The sequence below is a fragment of the Myotis davidii genome, unplaced genomic scaffold, assembly GCF_000327345.1.
Source record: "Myotis davidii unplaced genomic scaffold, ASM32734v1 scaffold496, whole genome shotgun sequence".
Classification (NCBI taxonomy): Eukaryota; Metazoa; Chordata; class Mammalia; order Chiroptera; family Vespertilionidae; genus Myotis; species Myotis davidii.
The window spans coordinates 2,400,019-2,424,741 of record NW_006289398.1 but is presented as its reverse complement, the minus strand read 5'-3'; the positions used below and the strand labels follow the sequence as shown (position 1 = coordinate 2,424,741).

The 24,723-nt window shown below is 38.0% G+C and overlaps 1 protein-coding gene across 2 annotated transcripts in view; it reads right to left on the bottom strand.

The window, feature by feature from the left end:
* Window positions 1-24,353, bottom strand: part of LMBRD2 (LMBR1 domain containing 2) — a 29,325-nt gene extending 4,972 nt beyond the window's left edge. Inside the window, exons 1-15 of one of the 2 annotated variants that reach the window (XM_006761760.2) lie at window positions 24,099-24,353; window positions 23,747-23,844; window positions 21,558-21,653; window positions 18,900-19,067; window positions 18,359-18,569; window positions 14,761-14,835; window positions 13,293-13,406; window positions 12,852-13,035; window positions 9,649-9,830; window positions 8,768-8,901; window positions 6,706-6,811; window positions 5,705-5,802; window positions 3,256-3,359; window positions 1,568-1,614; window positions 198-303 (exon numbers count right to left, since the gene is read on the bottom strand). In XM_006761760.2, coding sequence (XP_006761823.1) covers window positions 198-303; window positions 1,568-1,614; window positions 3,256-3,359; window positions 5,705-5,802; window positions 6,706-6,811; window positions 8,768-8,901; window positions 9,649-9,830; window positions 12,852-13,035; window positions 13,293-13,406; window positions 14,761-14,835; window positions 18,359-18,569; window positions 18,900-19,067; window positions 21,558-21,653; window positions 23,747-23,844; window positions 24,099-24,272 — 1,897 coding nt within the window. In that variant the 5' untranslated portion in view covers window positions 24,273-24,353. The remainder of the gene's footprint in view (window positions 1-197; window positions 304-1,567; window positions 1,615-3,255; window positions 3,360-5,704; window positions 5,803-6,705; window positions 6,812-8,767; window positions 8,902-9,648; window positions 9,831-12,851; window positions 13,036-13,292; window positions 13,407-14,760; window positions 14,836-18,358; window positions 18,570-18,899; window positions 19,068-21,557; window positions 21,654-23,746; window positions 23,845-24,098) is intronic. The other variant, XM_006761759.2, reaches the window with a different exon arrangement.
* Between the last annotated feature and the right edge of the window lie 370 nt (window positions 24,354-24,723).

The following is a 24,723-nucleotide window of genomic DNA, read 5'->3' as shown; positions in this document are numbered from 1 at the left end:
TTGTAACAATGAAATTGGGGGTCTCCACAACATGAGGAACTGTATTAAAGGGTCGCAGCATTAGGAAGGTTGAGAATCACTGCACTAGAGGATGGAAACAGAAAGTCACTGGAGAAGCACATTTCTGAACAGACGTCACCATCCTCAGTCTACACAGGCAAGAACAAGAAAAAACACACAGACAATAAACTACTCACATCGGGTCGTACTCATTTCTGAAAAATTTGACTCTTTTGGGTCAACATGAACATTTCTGTTTCTAGTGGAATCTTCTCTATTGTGTCCATATCGTTCTTTCCATTCCTAGGAAAGAAACACAGATGAATATATAACAAAAGAACTCACAGGCAGAAAATGTAATTTAATTATTTTCATCAGAAATTCATCACATAATCAGTGTAACTAGCATAGTGCCTTTAAAAATCATAGGTCAATAATTTTTCTTATCGCTACATGACTTTAAGTTTCCAAACTTAACTTTTACAAATGGATTTGCTAGTTATGATTATTGTGTTATTTAATTCTTCTATCTAAAATGTCAAAACAATATTACACCTACAATAAACTTACCTTGACAATGTAGATGTTATGAGAACTCCTGATAACTAATGAGATGTTAACAAAATTTTCTTCCCCCTGAATTAACTATGAATTTAGAGCCTCTAAACACATGTTTGATAGCAAAATTAAAGCTATAAGCAAAGATAATTAGATAATGACTCACATGGCATTGTGTGTGGTCTGAACGTCACTAAAACCATAGTAACTAGGAATCAACCCTTTAAATTCTTAGACTGGAAAGGGACGTGGGAGGTCACCTAATTCACCTCCCATGCAGTGCAGGGTTTCCTTCTAAAGTAGCCATGAAGATGCTTTTCGGCTCTCTTCCTAGGTGACATGAGATGTCTGTGCACGATCACTCCTGGTACACATGACCATTCTCAGAAGTGAACTCCATCTCCAGTAGCTTCCACTCCTTGGTTCTAGGCATGACTCCGAAATAAAGCCCAAGTCTCCTTTCCCACAACACACACTCGGCACGTGAAGACAACAGCATGTCACCGCGCCTTCACCCCTCCAGCTCAGCACACCTACGTGCTGAAAATCTGTCGTGACTGGGACTAGCTTTTCTCATTTTTTGCCTTTTCACTCTCTAGGAGGCTAATTAGCCTCAGCAAACAGAAGACTGAAGAAAAATTAGAGATGGATAAAATTAGTGTCATATTATGAAATGTATAATTTTAAATCGATCAAAGTTACTTTCATAGTAAGACTGCATGAATGTATTCATTCATTTAATAAAAAATTATTTACTGAGCATCTACCTTATTCAAGACACTGCTAGATGTTGGACATGAAATTATCACTGATAACTTGTTAAAACATGTCTGACAGGGCACCTAGCATGTATATCTGAAACTAGTAAAATTATCTTTCTTTAAAAATGTATCTCACGTCTTTTCTAACTATTTTCTGGTCTCTAGCCAATTATTCTAAATCAGTATGATTTTTTTGATATTTGACATCAGTGGTTAGGATACAGCAATTTAGTAAGTACTGTACTCACTCTTCTTCGATTTTCACCTTCTTCTTGCCTTTGCCTTTTTCTCTTCTCTAGAGAAGAAAAGTCATTTCAAATTTGGTATAACATGACTTAATTAGAAGCAGAGTAACTAAGTAAAGGTATCAGGTTATGACCAATTTCCTTTAAATTACTACAAAGTCAAAGGTAAAAGGTTATGAAGGAAAGGGCCTTAGAGATCACCTAACTCCACAGAGAGCACCTTCTCTACTCTTGCTGGAGATGGCCCTTTAGGCTGTCCAGTTTCAGTGACAGCCTAAAGTTCTTCTCCATGGTGACTGGAAATTTGCTCCTCTGTAACTTCTCTTTTCTTTATGTCCTATCTTCTAAATTAAGTTCATATTTCTTCCTGCATAAGAGTCTTTAATCTTACTTTCTCACTAGAGGCCTGGTGCACGAATTTGTGCATGGGTGGGGTCTGGCCGGCCTGCCCGATTAGGGCCGTTTGGGACTGGGCCAGCCAGGGGAAGGGGCCACAGGGAGTGGTGCCGGCCCCACCCTCAATCAAGGCCCAATTGGGGCCGGGCCAGCAAGGGGGGCGGGGCTGCAGGCCTCTCATAGTCCAGGACCCCTCACTCCTTACCTTTTGCCTGCTCACTGCTCTTTACCACTTGGCTCGCTGCCCCTTAGCGCTGTCGCAGAGGTGGGAGAGGCTTCCGCCACCTCCACTGTGCTTGCCAGCCATGAGCCCAGCTTCTGGCTGAGTGGTGCTCCCCCTGTGGGAGTGCACTGACCACCAGGGAGCAGCTCCTGCATTAAGCATCTGCCCCCCTGGTGGTCAGTGCACATCATAGCAACCAATTGTTCCACCGTAATAGCCGCTTAGGCTTTTATTACATAGATATATGGCTTTTATATATATAGATGGCTATATATTCAGTGGTTGCTTGTTGTTGTTTTTCTTTTTCCCATAAGACATGCTTTACAGACTACTAATTCTGTCCTCTAAATACCTTCTGATTTACCATTTTTACTCTTGAAAGTCTTACCCAGACTGGATATGATCCTCCAGATGTGGTCTAATTAATGCAAAAAGCAACAGAGCTATTACATTAACTAGACACCCCTCCCTATAAGAGCATGGAAGGCTACCCTAGCTTATTTTAGAGCCATAACCAATTTTGGCTTACATTCAACTAGTGATCACATAGAAGCCCAGACCCAAGTAGGGAGAGTAACGTTGTCCAAAACTTAAGTTTTACTTTTCCTTTTTTCCTATCCTACCATCCCTTGAACATCAGGGAACTTGATGCATTCAGTTTTGAGATTAGCTTCTAGGAGAGGGCCATATATTCTAAAAACCACCCTTGGACTGAATATCCCTATTCAGTCTTAAGCTGATGATTTTTTAAATTAATAAGCTTTACAGATGTACTAAACTTGCATATCTGTCTCAAAGCAAACCTGAAAATGAGTCCAACACTGTACAAGGGCATTTTTTAGCTGCAGACATACTACATAATTTCTACTGCAAAATTTCCTGAAGACAGATGAGAAATCATTTGTTTTCTAGTTATTTTTACTATGAAGACTTTATGTAGGTTTTTAGCTAAAAATATTAATTTGTAATTTCCCAAGATAGAATAAATATTATAAATTAACAAACATTAATTCTAATTCTGTATTTGGAGTCTTACACTCTTCCTTCATTTATTTAAAAAGACAAATCTTACCTCGCCTGATTAATTCTTTTCCTTCATCAACTAAGTCTGAGGTCATATCATTATCTCCCATGAACTGCTGGAAACCAAGTAGATTCAAACAACGAGTTCCCAAACTAGCAAAAAAAGGAGATTTTTTAAAAAGCATTATTTCACAGTGTAACTGTTTAGATAGCTATTTTTTAGTGCTGTCACCCTCAAAGAAGCCTATGTTTTATTATTAATCATCATAGCAAGTTACATAGAGTTTCATTTGTCTTTAAGAAGTACTTAATCCCTTTCTAAGGAGCTTATATGTCACGTAGTTCACTGACTAGGGTATGCCACATACCCAGATTTCTTAAGAAAACAAAGCCACTTAGACCATTAGCATATGTTAAGAAAAGTATTATAGAAGGATGCTAAATAATAACTATAATATAAAAGCAATTTATTATTTTCTTATATTCAAACAGCAACTTTAATACTACTGCTTCCTTATATTTAAGATTTTATAGTTGAAAAAGCACTATGCCACCCATCTATTACTTGATACATATCATAACCTAATAAGGTAAGAAGAGAGGCTACTCTTACCAAAACAGCTACTAACATGAAAAGAAATAATTTGTACATCACAAGCTCTAATGTTCCATTAATAGTTTTAGAAACTTTTTAAGTGACTAAGCATATAATCAACTTAGTTCTGGACAGCCAAAGGATGACTGTTTTCTTCCTTTAATACACGCTTTTCACAGTATAAACCTAAGTCTTTTCTACCTAACAGCAAAAACTCAAAACAATAGATTTATTGTCAGTTCATATTAACAGTGTTATCTTAAATTATAGAAAGGTACAATATAGATATTTTTAAAATCCAATAGACAATTTATTTCACACAATATTGTCTATGTACTCATTATCCTAATGTTAGTACATACGTATTACCTGTAATAACCTTATAATGGTATTAGAAGATTTAAGTAAAAAATCATGGGATGCAACTTATTTTTGTTAGAAAAGCAAACTGATTAACATCAATCAAACATTTTTTAAAAAGCAGCACTCGTGATATGTCATGGAGCATTCAAGCAGTGAAGAGGGTAGACAGAGTACAGGAGGAGAGCACCTAACATGTGGAAGCAGGGCAGACAGTGCTAAAAGCCAAGCACATCTGTCCTTTGAGTCTAGGTCTTACCTCTAAGAGTCTATCAATTCTGCTAATCTTATGAAAAGAGGAGCCCGTGTACTTCCCAGCCTTACATGTGCTGCCTGATTGCAATCACTCTTCATCTGACCTTCTGGGCTGGCTATGATCTGAAGCATCTAGAAACCCAGGAATGATTGTGGGGAAAGCCCTAAGCCCAATTTACGTTACTGGTCAGAAGCCGAGCATGGGGTGTTTTATAAGCTACGAGTGGCCCGGTGCACGAATTTGTGCACACTGAAAGGAAATTAATTAGAAGAGATATTTTAATATTGCTATTCACCCTTTCTCTATAATAGAAGTGTCAACCAAATTCACAATTGACAATAACAGATGGAAACACATGTGTGCGATTGGTGCCAGCGAGAGCTTTATATGTATCACACATGCATGAGTCAACTTAGCCTTTTATAGAGAAATGTTTTCACCTGGCTATAAAGCCAGTTGTGTTCCTGGGCGGAAGAAACTGCAAGGAGGCTAGTCACTAGGGAGAGGAAGCCGGGCGTTACTACATGATGTCATTACCTGGACGGGCCCTTAGCATATTAGCTTTTTATATATATAGACTAGAGGCCTGGTGTACAAAATTGTGTGCGAGTACGGTCCCTAGGCCTAGCCTGTAATCAGGGCCATCTTCCCCGGCTGCTGGCAGCCGGCCCTGTGCCCCCGCTGCCAACCACTTTGGTTCCCCGTTCGCCATCAGCGATGGGAGCCTGCCGGCTGGGTGGAGGGGCCAAGAGGTTGGCTGTTCCGCCCGCTCGCCAGTCCCACCCCCACCCCGTGGGTCGTCCTCTGTGTGTGGGGTGACTGGTGGGGCAGGGACCTTGGCCTGGTGCCACCCACATCCCCACCATTCATCCCCGAGTCCTCGTTCACCATTGGGCGATGGGAGCCTGCCAGCCGGGGAAAGGGACCAAGCGGTGGAGAGTGCACCTCATAGTGACTGGTCCAGCGGTCATTCTGCCATTATGGTCGCTGGGCTTTTATAATATAGGATACTTGGCTGTCAGTGTTGAAGGCCAGGGCTTCAAGTTAACACTCTGTAACTAAGTATTTGTAATGAATAACTCTACCTCTCTTTTCCTGAGAATATCTTCATAGAAAAAGCCTTACTTCATCACTCAAGCAATCCCTTTAAACTATCCCCAACATCCCCAAAGCCACAATAAAACAAACAACCAGAACCCAAGCAATGAATATTTAAAAGAGTTATAAGAAGGATACCCAAATAAGGCTAAGAGTATGTGGGAAAATAAACGATGCTAATTTTCTTACCTAAAATAAGTAGCAATGCAGAGAATTACTACCAGCATAGGATAATATATATAGAATCCATCTGCAATAAAGGATAAAACTTTCATGGAACCCATAATCTGAAAAGAAAGGCAAAAGTAGAAAAAAATAAGTTAAATTAGTACAGAGTAGTCCCCCTGATATTTTATTTTTTCCGTCATTAGAGAATTCACACATAGCCAGTTATATAAATAAATACGGGCTTTTGAAAAAGTATAAATAAAGCACTAAATGAACTGATTTTTAAATTCTTATCACAAGAAAAGAAATTGTTACTGAGGTGATGAATGTTAACTAAATTGACTGTGTAATCATTTCTCAATATGTGTATATTTCAAACCATGATGATGTACAACTTAAGCTAATACAATGTCATGTACTGATTATATCTTAATTTGCTTACTTTAAAAGGTTTTCCCCTAAAGAAAGTTAATATTTTATAAGCATTACTGAACATTATCATATACATTAAGACTAGAGATATAAAAGTCCCTATTATTATAGGTCAAGTCTATTAATACTACCAGATGATCTATGTAAACCAGAAAACACACTTTTTTGTAATAAAAGAAAGCAAAATCACTTTCATCCAGTCATCAGCAATTATATATATAACATTTAAAAGCCAGTTTTAGTTATTTTAAAAAGATCCAAATAATGCTTTAGAACTTTTCTGAATTAAAAATTTTATCAGTGCCCTGACCAGCTTGGCTCGGTGGATGGAGCGTCGGCCTGCGGACTGGGGGGTCCCATGTTCAATTCCGGTCAAGGGCATGTACCTTGGTTGCAGGCACATCCCTGGTAGGGGGTGTGCAGGAGGCAGCTGATTGATGGATCTGTCTCATTGATGTTTCCAACTCTCTATCCCTCTCCCTTCCTCTCTGTAAAAAATCAATAAAACATATTTTAAAAAAATTTTTATCAGTAATAACATCCCATATAGACTATGAATCTAAAGAACTCTGCTTGCTGACCATACTTACAGAAGTATAAGCAGTTGGTTGCGTATTTTGGTGAGAGATGGAGGAATCCATATGGGTCAACCCCAAGAAATTAAGACATAAAGGAGGAGTCAAACGGCAAAATAACCTGCAATAAGAATTTATAAACAGAATATGTAAAAAGAAAGCAGCAAAATACATTTTATATTATATTGAAATGTACTGAGAACATTTCAGATCATTGTAACTATTACTTTCATCTATCTGTATTATATATCTTTTGAATTATTAAAGTGAAACTCCCTTACTTACTTGGAAGATATTCTGAACATACTATTAATCACATCTTCCTTAAAAATATCAACACCTACAAGGCAAAACTCCAGTCTCAGGCTGCCCACTTTGGTAATGTTTGCTGCTGCTTTATCCCAAGAACTGGTGAAGTGCCTTTGGATGCACCTCTTCCAAGTCTACCATCTGTGCCATCTCTCAGCAGCATGACGAGGACGGTAACATCCTCAAGGTGAACGTGCTCATATATGAAAGATCTGAAGCTGTATCAAAGTACGCAATCTGGTAACTTAGGCATAAAGAACTGTTAGAGTTCAAGCTGTCCAGATAAAAAGAGAACCTTACAGAACTACAGAGTTGAAGAGAGGAGAGAGGAACATGAAGAGAGAGAGAGTGAAGGGATTAAGAAGTGCAGATTGAGCCGAAACCGGTTTGGCTCAGTGGATAGAGCGTTGGCCTGCGGACTGAAAGGTCCCAGGTTCGATTCCGGTCAAGGGCATGTACCTGGGTTGCGGACACATCCCCAGAAGGGGATGTGCAGGAGGCAGCTGATCGGTGTTTCTCTCTCATTGATGTTTCTACCTCTCTATCTCTCTCTCCCATCCTCTCTGTAAAAATCAATAAAATATATTTTTTAAAAAAAGAAGTGCAGATTGATAATTACAGAACAGTCACAGCGAAGTAAAGTACAGCATGGGGGATATGGTCAATGTTGTAATGACTACATGTGTGGGCCAGGTTGTATTTGGGGACTACTCTGTAGAGTACACGATTATCTAACCAGGATGCTATATATCTAAAACGAATACAGAATAATATTGAATGTCAACTGTAATTGAAAAAAAGAGAGGTAATATGAGGGATGTGGTGATAAAATATAGTTTCCCCAAAAATGTATACACACACTTTCAGAATTATAAAGGCAGTGTTTATTAAAATACATTTTATTTTCAAAATTGAGCTATCAGCTGTTAAAATGTATATACTTTTTTTTTGGGGGGGGGGTGGTGTCACCCTGTAGTTGTGGTTATAGGAATCTACACAAACACACACGAATAAAGGATAAAAATAGTGAGAATTAAATAAGGTCTGTTGTCTAGTTAGTAGTAATGTATAAATGTAAATTTCCTGTTTCTGATATTGTAGAACAGCTAGAGAAAGTGTCCCCACTGGGGAAAACTGGGGGAAGGTTGATAGGAGAACTCTTTGTATTACATTTGCAAGTTCCTATGAATTTATAATTATTTGGGTAAAAAGGTTAACAAAAAAGCCTTAGAGATACTTTCCTTATTGATTCCTCTGCAAACCTGCCTAGTCCAGCCCTTATGAATATCCAATATAACTAATTTAACAACATGGACGAATAATAGATGGTGCAGCCTAGCCCAAGCTAAAGTTCTCTCTCAAAACTCTTGCTAAATTTCTTGGCAAAAATTATTCCTGTTGTTTTTCTCAGTCCTCTACACTTCAGTTTGAGGCCACTGAATCTCAGAATACTCCCTAGGTCTGATTTAGTCTCTAACCTCTCTCATGTTCTATATTTTACTAATCTACTTATGCAATCTCTAATTGGTAATCCAAGTTCACTATGTCTTTCTTTTTCATCCTAATCTAACATCCCCATTTTAACCTGAACCTTCAAGCAGTATTTAGCTAGCAATCAACAAATATCTAATTAATATTTACACTTAATCAATTAGCTCAGAGAAATACAGATGTTAGTGGAAAACCGATAAACAAGAAATAAAAGAGAACTCAATAAGGATGTATGCCATGAAGACACTTCCCTTGTTTCTAAATACAATCTACTTACATGCCACTGAAAAGAAGGCTGTACGCATCTGTCTGGTGATGTGAAGCCAAGTAGTAATAGTTAAACACACGAATCCTGAACACAGTAGAATAAACACAGATACTTAGGAAGAAGATGGAAAGGAAGCAAGCAATCTGAAAACAAAAAACAAAAACAGATTAAGACAATGGACTCTATACCCTTTCACAGCCTTATCCTTTATTTCTGGCTAACATTTGACATTCTAAAATTTAAATACTGTAACAAATTTTTTAAAATATATTTTTATTGATTACAGAAAGGGAGAGGGAGAGAGATAGAAATATCAATGATGAGAGAGAATCACTCATCAGCTGCCTCCTACACACCCGCTACTGGGGATCTAGCCTGCAACCCAGGCACGCGCCCCGACCGGAAGTTGAACTAGGGACCTTTCAGTCCGCAGGCCAACGCTCTATCCACTTGAGCCAAACCAGCTAGGGCTACTGTAACAGATTATTTTTTAGCTATTTAATAAAACGAAAGTATGCGAAAAATTCTACATCTTAACCATTTTCACATTTTATCCCAAAATTTCAAAACTATCTCCTGAAGTGAGCCTGCTCTCCCATTCCCTGGGCAACTCCCCCATATGACGACTATACGCTATGTGGCTTCGCTGGCATAAAAAGAATGCAAGTATTCCCAAAAGGGTATTTTGCACTAGTTTGTATCTTGTCATCTGTCCTGAGATACAGTTCTTAGTTTTTATAGTCTGGGTAAATTAATGAAGCTTTTTTTTGAAATGTAAATTAATAACTTCACTATTTGCATTATTGCTAGAAGAAATAGATGGAGAAAAGATACTACAGTTAAGGGTTATACTATGAATGGACAATTATTAATAGCAGATACAAACTGACCTCGATATAAATATAATTGTATGTTTTTTCAGCCAGCTGTATGAAGACTGCAAAGAGGGATAAGACAGGTGTCGTGCTAAAGAACGTGCACTCTGACCACACGACAATCACAGAGAAGACAGACAAAACCACAGCCAGTATTCTGTAAAACCATGGTCGCAAAAGACACTCCCAGTACCACTCTGGAAGAGAAAAGAAGAAAATTATTATGGAAACCATAAAGGAGTAATGGGGTATTTGCATTGCTTCAAAATATCTCCATATAAGATACACAATTGCAGAGGAGAAAACAGTAGTTTTACAGTGGAGGGAGCAGGCAGACACCACCCAACCGAATGATCACCAATAATGGGACCAACATCTCAGGTGCCTCCTGCTACAATGCACGATGAGAAGACAGTATCAATGCTGCAGGGTTCCTGCCAACATTACAGAACCGCATCTAATCATGAGAAAACTTCAAACTCAAATCCAGGGGCTGGAAAAAACAAAACTGGCCTGTGTTCTCAAAAACATCAATGTCACAAAACACAGACAGAACCTGCTCCTGAGGAAAGGAGATGGAGGACAAGACAACTGACTACAATGCCCGCCCTGATTTTGACCATTGTACTTGGTTATGTTAGAAAATGTCTTTATTTATATATAAAAAAAAATACACACAGAAACATTTCTGGGTTAAAAGGCATCATGTCTGGATTCAACCTTGAAAAGATTAAGGAAAAATATGTACACAGAGAGAAAGAGAAAAGAAAATAATTATGGTCAGATGTTAACAAGTGGAGAATCTGGGTGGAGGGTATATGGAAATTCTTTGTTAATATTCTGGCAACTTTTTGTTAAATCTGCCTTTAGGTAAAAATAAAAGTTTAAAAAAAGAAGAAGAAGAAAGCTCACAAAACTGAGAAGGCTGCATTTTACTTCATTCATTGCACATTGAATTCCTGGCTCACTCTAGATCTTTTCAACCCTGTTTCCAGCATAATTAATTCCTGGTGATTTCCACAGCCACACTGGTGATACTCCCTTCAAAACTCTGGTCTTCCACTTCCTTCACCTCCTCTCCTCCAATGATTCTGTCCTCCACCCTATAACAACTGCTCTTTCTCCAAGCCTTTGACTGCCAATAACCCCAACCCTCCCTTGTAATCTCATTACAGCATCCCTGTGTCCAAGCAACACCTTCATCTAGTATTCCAACTCTATTGACTGTCTCTGCCTGAACCAACAGTCCATTTATTCTACCACCTTTTCATTGCCACTAACACCTGATGTCCTTTATTGCTTTCTTTACCAGCTCAGACTCCAGTCTTTGAGGCAAACCATTCCCCAATGTCCCAATCCTTTTGCTTCCTCTTACTTCCTTATACTTGCTGAACTAGGTCATGCCCTGGCTACCAATCCGGTGGCTACCCTGAGCCGGCACCTGTGGAGCAGGTCACTGAAGGAGGAAGTCACACAACTTTGTTGGCTCGCCTCACTTTAAATTCTTAATCACCAGCTTCAAGTGGACTCTGAACACTGCCTGGCAAGCCTACTGCAATCCACCAAGTTTCTCCATGCACAGTCTCCTAAGCAAATATTCTGCACCTTCTCTTCTTTCCTCCAAAATCTCTTACTCCCAGAACTTCACTGGAAAAATAGAAGCTGGCCAAAGAAGACCTCCCCAGCTTCCACCGTTACATCTTCTCATCTGCTCAGGTACATCTGTGCCTTACCTCCTAAGGCCCTTCTCTTCATTGCTCACTGTTTCCATTTCATCTCCCTGCACATGAACACTGCCCCCAGCATTCTCTTCTGTCTCCTCAATTCCCTCTTCGATGCCATTCACAAACGGCGTCTATAGTATCTCGTGACCCTGCCATCCTCCCCTGGCTACTACCTCTTGTTTCTATTCCCTTTATGAGGAAAACATTTTGAGAGTTTTCTATTCTTACTGCTCCTACCTGCTCTCCTTTTTATTTTTATTTTTATTTTTAAACTCCAATCTGGCTTTTTATACCCTTATCCGACCTCACCTCTCTGAATACAATGGGCAAGTCTTAGTATTCATGATACTCGACCTACCTGCAGCATTTGAAGAGGTGCTTTATATACCCTTTTCCTCAAGACTTCACTGTCCTAGTTTTCCTATCTCATCGGCCCCTCCGTTTCTAGTCTGTTCTGTGGGCTCCTCATCAACCTGATGCCTAAAGTCTGGAATGCCTCAGGCTTGGGCCTCAGACTATCTCTTTTCTCTCCCATCACTTCTTCACTGGTTTATCCCCACCCATGGTCCACCTACCCATTAGTGACCCTCTCATTTACATTTTCAGACCAGACTTCTGCTCTGAACCCTGATTTCTACAGCCAACCACCTATTCAGCATTGTATTCCTATCTTTATGTGTGTATTGACTGTTTTTCTCCTGCCACAAGGGCAGAAATTTTTATCTTTTCTATTCCTTTGATATATATCAAGCACCCAACAATACATAGCATATATGAGTTCAAATATTTGTCAAATGAATGAAAACAAGTGTCACATCATTCCCTCATTTAATTAGGAAAGATCCTCATTGAAGATGATGTCTGAGAGATTCATTATGACCACCATTATGTGTTCATACTGAAAACCAAACATACAAAAGAGAATCACGTGAACATAAGCATTTATTTGAATATCTAAGGTAAACAGAAGTTTTAATACCATGACACCGGTATTTTCATTAAATTCTTCATATTAAATTCCATAACACTGAAGGAAGTATCATAAATAATCATAAAGGAGGATAGAATAATTGAGTATAGGTTTTGAAAATAGATTAATAAATGTAAATAATTAAAGAGTACTTCTTACAGGAATATTTTTTGTAGTATGTCAAGATTGAAGGAGTGACCCAAGTTTGTGATGTGAAATTACTTAGAATTCTAATTACTTTAAGTATATATTATATATTCAAAATATGCTTGATATAGCACACATATTTTCGCTACAATTTTGGCTGTCTGTGAAGTAACAGTGCAAAATGATAGATTATATGTCAAATGAAAAGTAAAATAGTTTTCTTTGGGGGGAAAGTTTACCAGATACATAATATTACCACTTGGCGTAAGTCAAATAATACAAATATAATTCAACTTCACATTGGTGAAAATATATATATTTTTTTCTTCAGAAAAATTATCATCATTAAACTTTGAAATTTATATCCAATTACATACCAACTGCAGGACTATAAAAATACTGGACAAATCTATTTTCCGGTTCTGGCGACTGAAAGGTGTGAACAAACTGATGAGTAGCACTAGTTTCATTCTTTGCTACATCCTCTAGATAAAATGCTTGTTCCAGAAGGATCTGCCATTGTACTTGAGTTCGACGGTGCCTCTGAACTGAGTAAATAACCTAAGAGAGAGAATAGGGGTATATCTGTCAGTGTTCTGATCCAACGGTGTTCGACTCCCCGTTAAGGAGCACGTTTTGGTTGTTACAACAATGAGAAGTGCTAGTGGCATTTCCTGGATGGGGCCAAGGAAGTTAACATTCGGTAGTATAGGTAACAGTTATGTTCAGTGAATAATTCTCCCTTATTTTCTGTGGGCAGTAATTATAAAATTGACTGAAATATCATTAAGTAATATAGCTTTAATTAATAAAGTTACCTGTTTATGTAATTTCACCAGACTTTTTTCACTTGGATAGGTATTATGCTTTTCATCAAAATCTTCATAATCATCCATGTTCCTACCCATTTTTTCCTGATACTCTGTAGGGCACTAAAGGGAAAAAGTAGATTTTTAAAAACCTTATTTGCAAAAAGATAAAAATTTTATTTTGTTAAAAATCTTTTATTCTGAAGCATTTCTAATTTTAATTTTCTCAAGAATATCTTCCTTAATCGTCATCTCTAAATAGTTGGAGGTTTTGTTGATAACATTTTTTTGAAAATGCTTTAAAAGATGCATTGAGCCCTAGACAGTGGCTCAGCTGGTTGGAGTGTTGTCCCATACACCAAAAGGCTATGGGTTCACTTCCCAGTCAGGGCATGTGCCTGGATTGCAGGTTCCATCTCCAGTCGGGGTGCATACAGGAGGCAACTGATCAATGTTTCTCTCTCGCATTGTTGTTTTTCTCTCTCTCTTTAAAAAAAAAAAGAAGATGCACTGAGTTTATTCTTACCTCTATTAATATTAATCTTTGTGCTCAGAAAAACTAGCTGGGGATGAGTAAGACAGAGGAACATTGCCTACATGAAGCACCTAGTATTTAAAAGGATCTTTCTAGGTAAGCACCTAATGAAACTGTCAGTTATTTTCCCAGCTAAATAATGAAGAAAAATCACAAATAATCCAAGATGTTGAATTTTTTAAAAGAATGGTAGAGAGAAACAAATACATGCCTTAGAGTTATCTGCCCTGCTATTAGTCACCTATTATCTATACGAACTTGAACAAGCTAGTTAACTTCTCTGAATAGGTCCCAAAAAGTATCAAATATGAGAGAAATGATTAGAGAATTGATTATCAAGACTATTATCTTAGCCAACAGAACACTAGCTAATACTCAATATAATGAATTTAACCTATAGGAAAAGAGATAGTTCCGTGGTTCTGTAGCTGTAGAGAAGATATTTGGGGAACTTATGTGTTGAATAATCATTTTTGAAAGTACATGAGTACTCTTAGTGCAATAACAACACAGTAAAATCTTAATTGTGTGGCTTCTTATATAAATATCATGTTAAATATCTCATAATGTCATTTATTTTAGGAAGCTGACCAAAAGAGATTATTAAGACCCTCACTTATTTTCTTACAGGAGATATGCCTTTAGTGGCCACATTCAATGACACTTCATCACTGTGCTGTGGCAGTTGTTTCTCATACATTACTAAATGTAGCCTCTATATCCACATTTCAAAGCAAAACATTGCCAATAATTAATGTTAAAGTTGTAATGCAAAGGAACAAATTCTGTGTACACATTACTACTGATTTATGGTCAGTATTTCCATGAAAATGAAAAGCAGTTGCAAAGACTTCAGTCATACGCTGTTTTCATACTTTCCTGATGTTTTTATTATAAAAAGTTATATTTCAAAGGAAAATAGATGCCTATATGATTAATTACCTTTTTAAGTATTGTGTCAACACATTTTCTCAATGGGTGGTTATACTTGATGCTTTCACTCACTTTACGAACCTCCTGTACAAATAGTGAGAAAAATAAAAATATTTCCATTTTTATACATTGGCTGTTTCAAATCAGAATGCTCTAGGTACCATATAAATATATATATTCTCATAAGTTTAACTTCAACTCAAAGTATTTAGCATTTACATGAAGTTGCATGCACTGAATAAAAGTTCTTAAGAACACAAGTAAAAATACATACGAAGTTACACAAAGTGGGGCAAAAGTAGGTTTCAGCTGTGAGTTTAATACAATAATTAATTAATAATAATACAAAAACTGTTTCACATACTCACAACTGTAAACCTACTTTTGCTCCACCTGGTATAATAGTTCTCTGTATATCCTCACACTTCCTATTATCTTCTAGGTTTACTCTCTTATCATTTTCTTACTTGGCACACAAAGATGGATAAACATCATAAAAAAGTCACGAAGGATTAAACAAACTTTGAGTCCCAAAACAACAGGACTATGCTCCTTTACCTTGCTTATCAACTTAATTATCTCATTATCTAAAATACAGTGAAGAAACCAGAGGCAGCAGAACAGGTCCCGATGTCACAGAGCACCCACTCCTTTCCAGTGGGAGAGCACACAGCTCATTATTCACCCCATGTCTGTCTATCAAGAGCACACTACAGGCCAGCACTGTGCAATGTGTAAGGTCATCACATCCCACACCAGAGAGTAGGGTGGGAAGACATGGCGTCATAGCTGTTTGACTAAGATCAGAGTCTAGTGATAAAATAATTAAATAAGCAATTTTATGAGTATGAAAGGCATAAAGGGGTTGGGGAAAGGAATCTTTAGAGCCAATAGTTCTAAGAGAATCATAATATTCTATAATTTTAATAACATTTTGTAAAAGTTGGAACCACTGTTCTAGATAGAATAAACAGCATGTACAAAGGCTGGGAATCAAGGAGGAACCAAGCAGAAAATTAAAAAGAACATTCTGATTGTTGGGTAGAGAATGGTCTTAAGGGATATAATACCGGAAGCAGGAAAACCATCTGGCATATAAAGTTATGAAAAAATATCTGTGACTTATATGACAAAAAGTACTATCATTAATATAGGGAGAGCTCTTGCAAATCAACAGGAAAATGGAAGAATGCAGAAGAAATGCAATAGGCTGATAAATGCCGGAAAAGATATTCAAGCTCACTAAAAACAATTATGAATTTTAAAATGAGAATGATTTTCTCACAAAATCATAAAAAAATGTGGGGAAACCAGCCTCCCTATACACAGTAAAATGTGGGAGGTAATTTAGAAACACCCATCAAAACTTTACACATGCAGACCCTATGAATAATCCGTATCGAAGGACACTGCTCCTGTCAAGCTAAATGAGCTTGAAAACACATTATTCAAACAGGAATGGGGAGGAGACTGCTGTATAATTTATGATGGACTGATTATTACATAAGAAGCATGAGTAGGAGTCAGCCCATCAAAGGAAGGGCAAGGATATTCCACACAGAGGGGCAGCATGTACGGAGGCCTTGAAGCAGAAAGGAACAGTTTCAAGGAACCAGGAGTCCAGTGTGGCCTCGAGGACAGGAAGAGTGAGGGCCTGAGAAGCACTGGGCCAGCTGAAGAGCGACTCCAGCAAAGCACTTCTGCTGTCCTCAATGACACTTTATTTTGAGATGAATGAGTAAGGGCTAAACACGGGGGTAATGAGGTGAGACTTGGGTTTTTAAAAGGTGCTGGAAGCATCATTATATTACAATTATTCATTACTACACTACCTTAAAGTTTTCTTGACTTGTTAGTAAAACTTGAATATGAACTAGTTATATATTTACATCTGAAATATTACATATTTCCTTTACATTCTTTCATCATATTAAACCAAAGTAAGTACTGAAACAGTTAACTATGGATATTTCCTATATTTGTTACAGAAGTAAGTTTCCTTCAAAAGTTTATAGTTTTTACAAAGTGTGGAAGGTATTTGAAATATTAGCTTATTTTCTTCACATAAAATAACATAACTTTGAGCTCTGTCATTACTGTGCCTAATCGATTCTTTACTACACAGGCCAGACAACATGCATGAAGTCAGGCTAACAGGCAATTTTCAGCAGAAATAAGCAGCTATTGTTCCCTCTCCCAAATCCGCTTCCTTGAAAAATGACAAAAGGTAGAAGTGACTTCTTTGGCCAGGTAGCAAATACCCTTTGAAGAGTTTGACATGGCTTATAAATTTTATTAATGCTTCAAAGAGAATAATACACACACGGATGTAGTATACATTCACTTCAGAGAGAAACATAAAAACACTAAACTGGTCTTTATAAAACTGCATTTGGAAGATTTTATAGGTAGCTGAAAAACACAATCACTAATTATAAAAAACATAGGTGACTGAACTTTGTGGTCTGTTATAACATGTATTGAAACCAGTGTGCTTTCCCTCCAAGTACACTACACATATTCACATGCTTTTCCATGCTCTACTCTGCACACCTCCGCCAGACTGACCACCCTACACCGCAGGATCATGTCTCCTCCCTGCTTGCAAGGTGCAACGATTCCTCACTGCTTTCAAAATATGGTCTGGACTTTTCAGCGTGACAGTCAAGGCCCCGCTACCTGGCAACAACGTGTTTTTCAAACCTTACAAGCTTGATCTTTCCAACACAAACCTTACGCTCAATTAATGTGGTTTTAAAACCTCCTGATATCTAACCAGGATGCTGCCAGTTATAGAATATTATACCCATCCTTCCTGGCCCAGCTCATATTTCATGCCTCCTCTGATCACTATTCAGAAGTAAGACCTCTCTATACTTGAGCATTTCCTTTGTATAATTCACATCACATTCACCATCTATAATAATAAAAGCATAATACACTAATTAGACCGCACATCCTTCCAGATGACCTTCCGATAAAGCCAGGGCTGTGAGGGAAGCCCGGGTCCTGGGTGCCTGCCCATGGACGGACGGAAGCTGGTGCTAGCAGCCGGGGGAAGGAAGGCCTACTCTTGCACGAATTTCGTGCATTGGGCCTCTAGTATAATATAAAAGACTGTACAGTTCTCCAACGCTAGATAGTTAGTATTCTAATGGAGAATGAAGTAGGAATTAGCTAAAGAGAGTGAAGAAAAGAGCATTGCAAGAGTTTGGGAATAATGTGCTCAAAGAGAAAAGAGGCAATGAATGCAGTGGTTAAGAGTAGGGGTCAGAGGCCTGGCTGGCATACCTCAGTGGTTGAGTGTCAACCTATGAACCAGGAGGTCATGGTTTGATTCCCTGTCAGGGCACATGCCCAGGTTGTGGGCTCAATCTCCGGTAAGGGACGTGCAGGAGGCAGCCAGTCAATGATTCTCTCTCATCATTGATGTTTCTATCTCTCCCTCTCCTTTACTCTCTGAAATCAATAAAAATATATTCTAAAAAATAAAGAGCAAAATTTAAGTCTAACATCCATCTGTGTGCTAACAACAAGAACAACAAACTAACGGTGTATCCAAAAGGAGATGCAGCGTGCTGTGGATTGCAAGGTTTCAACTTCTTACCTCCATGACATCTTCTAAAGTCTCTTCTGCATCTGCTTTCTCTGTCATCAATTTGGCTGCCTTAAAATACGTTTTCATCAGTAGATAACCTCTTTTTGCTCCATTCCAGTATGACCGAGGGATTTCCACCAAGCCATACCCCAACAGTAACACAAGAAGAAAGAGACCCCATGTGTTTGCAGCAGCGATCCCAATCGTCTGAAGCTGGTTCCTAAGAGGACAGAAGCAGAGAGCTGTGATCAATTTTCCAACAAAACAGTAGAATTAAACTAACTGGTGTTAAATAGTTTTTCAGGGAACCATTACCCTAAAGGATGGCTAACATTTCATATGAAAAAATTAAGACCTTCAAATCCTCAACTAATAGTGGATGTTATTCCATATTTTTCTTCTTAGTAACAATGGATTATTCAGATATTCTTTTTGAGGAATCTATAAAGCACATAATTTGTTATGTTTCTTGATGGAATGTGTTTACAGCTACAAATATGAGATAAAAATTTTATAAAATGGAAGTACACACAGAAACAATGTTTCTTACCATTCTAAGTGCAAGTGTGGGTTTACAGCTACATAAATTAGAAATGCTCCAAAAATCAGCAAGTAGGTGCCATAATAGATCGCATTCTCAATCAGTGCGGTTTTGATCTTCCCAGTGATGGAGAACCCTCCTGATCGTGCATATGACTGCATAAAAGGTAAGAGAATCCTAGACAGTTGGAAAAAACATGATTAAAAACACTTGATATGTCTTTGTAATTTCAAATACCAGAAATATGTGAATCTTAATTTTAGTGTATAGTTCTTTTCACAAATATGATTTTGAGTAATTATTAATACCAAACAAACTTGAATATTTTTGTAATATTAAATACAGGGGAGAACAGAGCACATTCCTGGCAACAACAGAGGCCACAGTAACCAGCAGAAGATATAACAGTGAGTGATTTATGATGAGTCTAATACAAAGGCTTGAAAGCCTTTATGAAGAGCTTGGACTACATCCAAAGAGTAAAGAGTAACCATTTTCTTGAACCGAAAGCAGACATGATCAAATTTAGTTTCCTAAAGACTGATAAGGCTTCAACATGCAGAATGCACTTGAGAGAAACAAAATTGGAACTATTTTTGTGGTAAAGACAGGAGAGGAGAAGACTCGTTGTCAATACGCTGATTTTGAAGTTCCTAGGACACATCCCCAAGGAGCTGCACAGGAAGTAGTTGGCTATCCAGCTTCTTAATTCAGGAGCCAGGATTAGAAATACAAATAGACTCAGAGTCCTCACCATATCAACGGTACCGAAGTAACATCAGTACATGAGTTCTGGAAGGGCGAGTATGGAGACTGAGGAGCAAAGGACTGAAGCTGACCCCTGAGCAATACCTAGTTTTAAAGGAGAGGTAGAAAGGCAAGAAGAGGGGGGCCAGCAAAGGAGACTCAGCCAGAACAGCAGAAAGGCATGAAAGAAAACCAAGGAGTATGTATGGGCAGAAACCAGGAGAAGCACGTTTTAAAGGGGAGAGAAAACAACAGAATCAAATGCTGCCGAGAGGTCAGGAAAATTAAGAAATGTGTGTGTGAGTAGAAAAATGGGGGCAGAAAGGAGCTCAGTGAATTGAGGAAAGAGCAAGCAGTGAGCAAATGGAGGCACTCAATCAGACAATTCCTTTAAGAAGTTTGTCTGGGTAGGATAAACTATGATACATTCATAAAATGGAATATTTTATAGAAATGAAGAATACTAGTACACATCACACAACAGAAAAGAATCTTCCAAATATATAAGCAAAATGAGAGGCAAATGTATACTGTATACTTCTGTTTCTAAGTTCAAAACCAGGCAGAACTCATCCCTGGTGAGGGACGTCAGAATCATGGTTCTCTTCGGGAGGGTGAGCCTGGGGAGGGGCAGGTATGCGGGAAGCTTCTGGGGACTTGGTCAATGTTCTTCATTGTCATCTGAGTGCTGGCTACACGGGAGTGTTCACTTTGAAAAAAAGTCAAACTAAACAAAACCTGTGCAGTTTTCTACACTAATTTATACTTCAATTACACAGTCTCCAAGAAAAATGTAACTGTTGTAAGGAATAAATCATTAAGGTGGAAGTTAGAAAGTTGGAGAGGGTTTGACAAACTTTTTTTGTTTATTTTTTATTTGTTAAAGGTGAGAGAATTGTGCATGCTTTGCCAAGCACAGGTGAGTACAGGTAACAGGAGCTGGAGGGAATGGGTCCATATTTCAGGAAGAGGGATTAATGTTAAGAGTGGGGAAGGAAGGATGGGGAGAGGGGTGGGTACATTTGTGGGTGAGAAGCTAAAAGAGCTGCCATCTGATGGCTTTTATCTTTACTGTGAGGTTGACAGTAAAGATGGTCAAGGAGAGAAGGCAATGTTTCTAGGATATGAGAGAGTCACAGGGGAACAGCAGAGGCTGGAAATGACTGGAAAGCTCTGTTGTGAGAAGAGCAAGCAGACTGGAGAAAAAAGGAACAAAGCCTGGCAACACGGAGGGCCGGCGGAGTTCACTGAGCATCAGTTTACAGGGGCACGACTCTCCCCTGCCGCGTGGGTTTGCTCTTGCTACGTTAAGACCTCTCGTTTTAGAGCTCAGTTGCCTGCCGACTTTTTTAAATGTTCAGTAGGCAGTGAAGTGTGAGTCTGCAGCAGAGCCGAAGGACAAAGCTCTAGCAGGTAGAAAAGAAAGATTTGGAACGCATCACAGGTCAATGAGACCACGGCTATAATTAGAGCTATGCAAAGTCAGGTAACATGATGACCACATGCGGACCCTAGGGGACAGTAGGAAACGGACACAGAAGTGGAGCCCAGGAAGGAAGTGCAGAAGGCTGGGCTAAGCAGAGGGTGGTGACGGCCTCCGCAAGAGCAGGTTCACACAACAATGGGGCTAGAAACAGACCGACGTGGACAGAGAAGGCCAAGACAGAAAGCAGTAACTAGAAGGGAAGAGTGACAAGGGAAATTATTCTTTCTAGTTCCTATTTATTGTTTGTGTTTTTCTTTTCATTTCTTTTCTTTTCAGATGGGAAAGACTTAAACAAGCAGAAAGGGAAAGGAAAAAAATTAAGGAAAAATAAGTAACATGAGTAAATCCTAAAATATGAAGGTTCAATGAAAAATAATCACTTTTCATTTTACTCTAGCCAATATCTTAAAATTTTATCCTTCACTACCACTTACCATGTTAAAAACTGCGATGTCCAGTACACTACCCTCCAGAAAATTGGCATGATTCCATCAGGAATGTAACTCCATGGCTTGAAACACGGATGTGGACTGTTTGATAACAATTTAAAGCAAATTAATCATAAATGATGACTCATTAAATGAATTATACAATTAATTTGTATATGGGAAAGTTTATTTGCATTCAGATTTTAAATTATTGACACTAACTTGTAGATTTTTATATAAAATTCAAAGCTAATTGTCAAACTAAACAGACACACACAACAGGAACAAAACAGTTTGGGACACAATGTTCACCCAATAGGCTAATAATGCAACTGTATTTCAAAACAAATGCATTGTGAAATTAAATCTCTGGTATGATTCCTTTAAATACTGATGATTACCTTTAAAATACACACTCACTCCATTTGTGGGGTTGGTTATTTTGGGGAAGGGGAGCGGGGAAGAGAAAGACATTGGGTGTTTAATTCCTGGAAACTGAAATGCTAACTAATCAGTTACTCTGGCATAACTCCTATGGAGACATATGCCAGCATCTATACACAATTCAATTAGAATTTTCTGACGATACGTGTATCTGACCATAGATCAGTGATGGCGAACCTATGACACACGTGTCAGAGGTGACACGCGAACTCATTTTTTTGGTTGATTTTTCTTTGTTAAATGGCATTTAAATATATAAAATAAATATCAAAAATATAAGTCTTTGTTTTACTATGGTTGCAAATATCAAAAAATTTCTATATGTGACACGGCACCAGAGTTAAGTTAGGGTTTTTCAAAATGCTGGCACGCCGAGCTCAAAAGGTTCGCCATCACTGCCATAGATCCTTCCATTAACAGCCTTTCTAGAGTAGACTGTAAGGGTACCCTTTAGTGCCAGGGCTTTCCACATGCACAACTGCTGCTTCTCTATGTCCAATTTTTCATGATGCTTCAAAGGCAAGTGCCTACATTTTAAATTTACCCTTATTCGAGTTAGATTTAAAAAATAAGATAAAAGTCACACAAAGAAGCATGCAAACACTCCTTAAAGCATTGACAAAAAACACAGTCAACGTTTATTAGCTTTCACTCTGAGCCAGCGTGCACTGGAACAGTAAACTACCCATGCTGCTGGGAGTTAGCCATGTTTAGCCAGTTGTGTAATTCTTTCGGGAAGGTAACTGCTACGAGCAGAAGAGAGCTGACAATTTTCAGTGCAAAAATTAGAAGGCAGCATTGAAATCAATGATGAGAAACTAATTTACGCTAAAATGTTTTCTTAAGAAAACCTGCCATTCATTGTCTTTTGTATTATGCGATTTCTCTGCTGGATTTTCTCTTTTACAATTAAATGTGCTTTTGTCCTGTGAGCCACCATCTACTTTACTACTGGCCACATGGTTTTAGATTCTCTTCAATAGTGGATCTTGTGGGCTGCAAAAAGTATGCAATAGAGACATAAACATATACTTCTCTCCTACCTTCCACATCATTTTCTCAATAAGACCCATTTGTAAAAACATGTTTAACATTTTTTGAAATAAAAAATTCATCTTAGAGTTGAAGGTAAACAAACATACACATACACAAAAAAACACTAGTTTTTTTGCTTGGAAAATTAATATGAATTCAATAAAACCTTTTGATAATTTGAACTTTATTCATTTTCAGTCTAAAACTCCAATGATTTCAAATGATGTGCTGTATGAAAGAAATATCCCACATATAGAATTACCTTCTTGTCCTTTAATACTCGACCTTGCATATTAGGCAAAAGAGAAAATGCATGCCCCATTTTTTAGATCCGAGAGCAGCTGAGATGAAAAATAGCTTTTGGAAATCACATTGTAAAAGGGGTTGAAGCAGGATTAAAAAGTCAGGCCTTCTCTAAGTGTCTCATCAGCATCTACGGAAAGGCCTTGTGCACAACAATAAATATTTAAAATTGATGTGACATTTAATTTTAAGCAAAATACGACGTAAATAAAAGTCTACCAGCAAAGGATGGAGGTGGGAGGAGGGGGTGAGTAAAGAATGAGAATAAACTTTTATAAATATAAAATCCAGATGGTAAACTGACAATTTTTGAACAATTTGCCTTCTACAATATGTAAGGAAGAAAGGAAGGAAAGAAGGGAGGGAGGGAGGGAGGGAGGAACCGAAGGAGGGAGGAAAGGAGGGAAGAATACCTTGGAGCTGGGGTGGCCGTCGCGTACAAGCCTGTGATGTTGCTGTTCTCAGGAGGGCTTGAGTTGGCAGCAGCATGCTTGCATCGGTTGTATATTGTCTAAAGCAACAAATACATGGTTTAAAAATGAAAATCAAAAGGTTACCAAGAACTTTCGGGATATTGGAGTGTACTAACCTATCGACCCAAATGATCTTCCTGGCTAGGCTTTTTAGTGATCAAATTCATATAACATTTAAATTGAAAATAAGTATAACCTTACATAATTTAGTAGTCTTGGCTCTAACATCTCTCCAACAGGCTGTATGGTTACAATTGTCTTTTAAATTGTGAAAATCAGTTTCACCCCTTACCGTACTGACGTCCAGAGGCAGAATGAAGACGATAAGGAAGCAGAGATACCAAGCTAGCAGTGTCCCGACAATTACAAGTCTGTGCTGCTTCTTAAAGTCTCCGTATCGATGAAGTAGAAATAATGCCAGAAAAAAAACAAAAACAATCTCGAGTCCCAGAGCCGCACCACTCATTATTGAACGCTCACTCGGACTGACCGAAGTAACTCAGTACAGGGCTGGATCATATCTGTAAACTGAAAAAAAAAATGCAGTATTAACATAGGGCACAACCACTTGGGAATTTCCTAAATATTGTTTATTAATGCATGAGTAAATTCTCTGGAAAACTGCCAGGCTTTACAATGGACTACGAATAAGGTAGAAAGGATAATTCCTACTCTCAAGTTCTTATATCTTACTTTTAAAGCATATCTTGAAATTTCACATAAGTTATATCTTCAAGAAAAAAAGATATTTTAACAAAATTTGCATTAGTTCTAAAAACATTACAAACTAAGAATACTAGCTGTGAAGTTTCAATTCAGTGTCATTTGGAGCTTACTGCTTAATGTTGTAAGTCCTAAAAGAAAATCTTATACGAATTTACTACTGACTAGCACTAGATAGATCCTAGGGAGTTAGA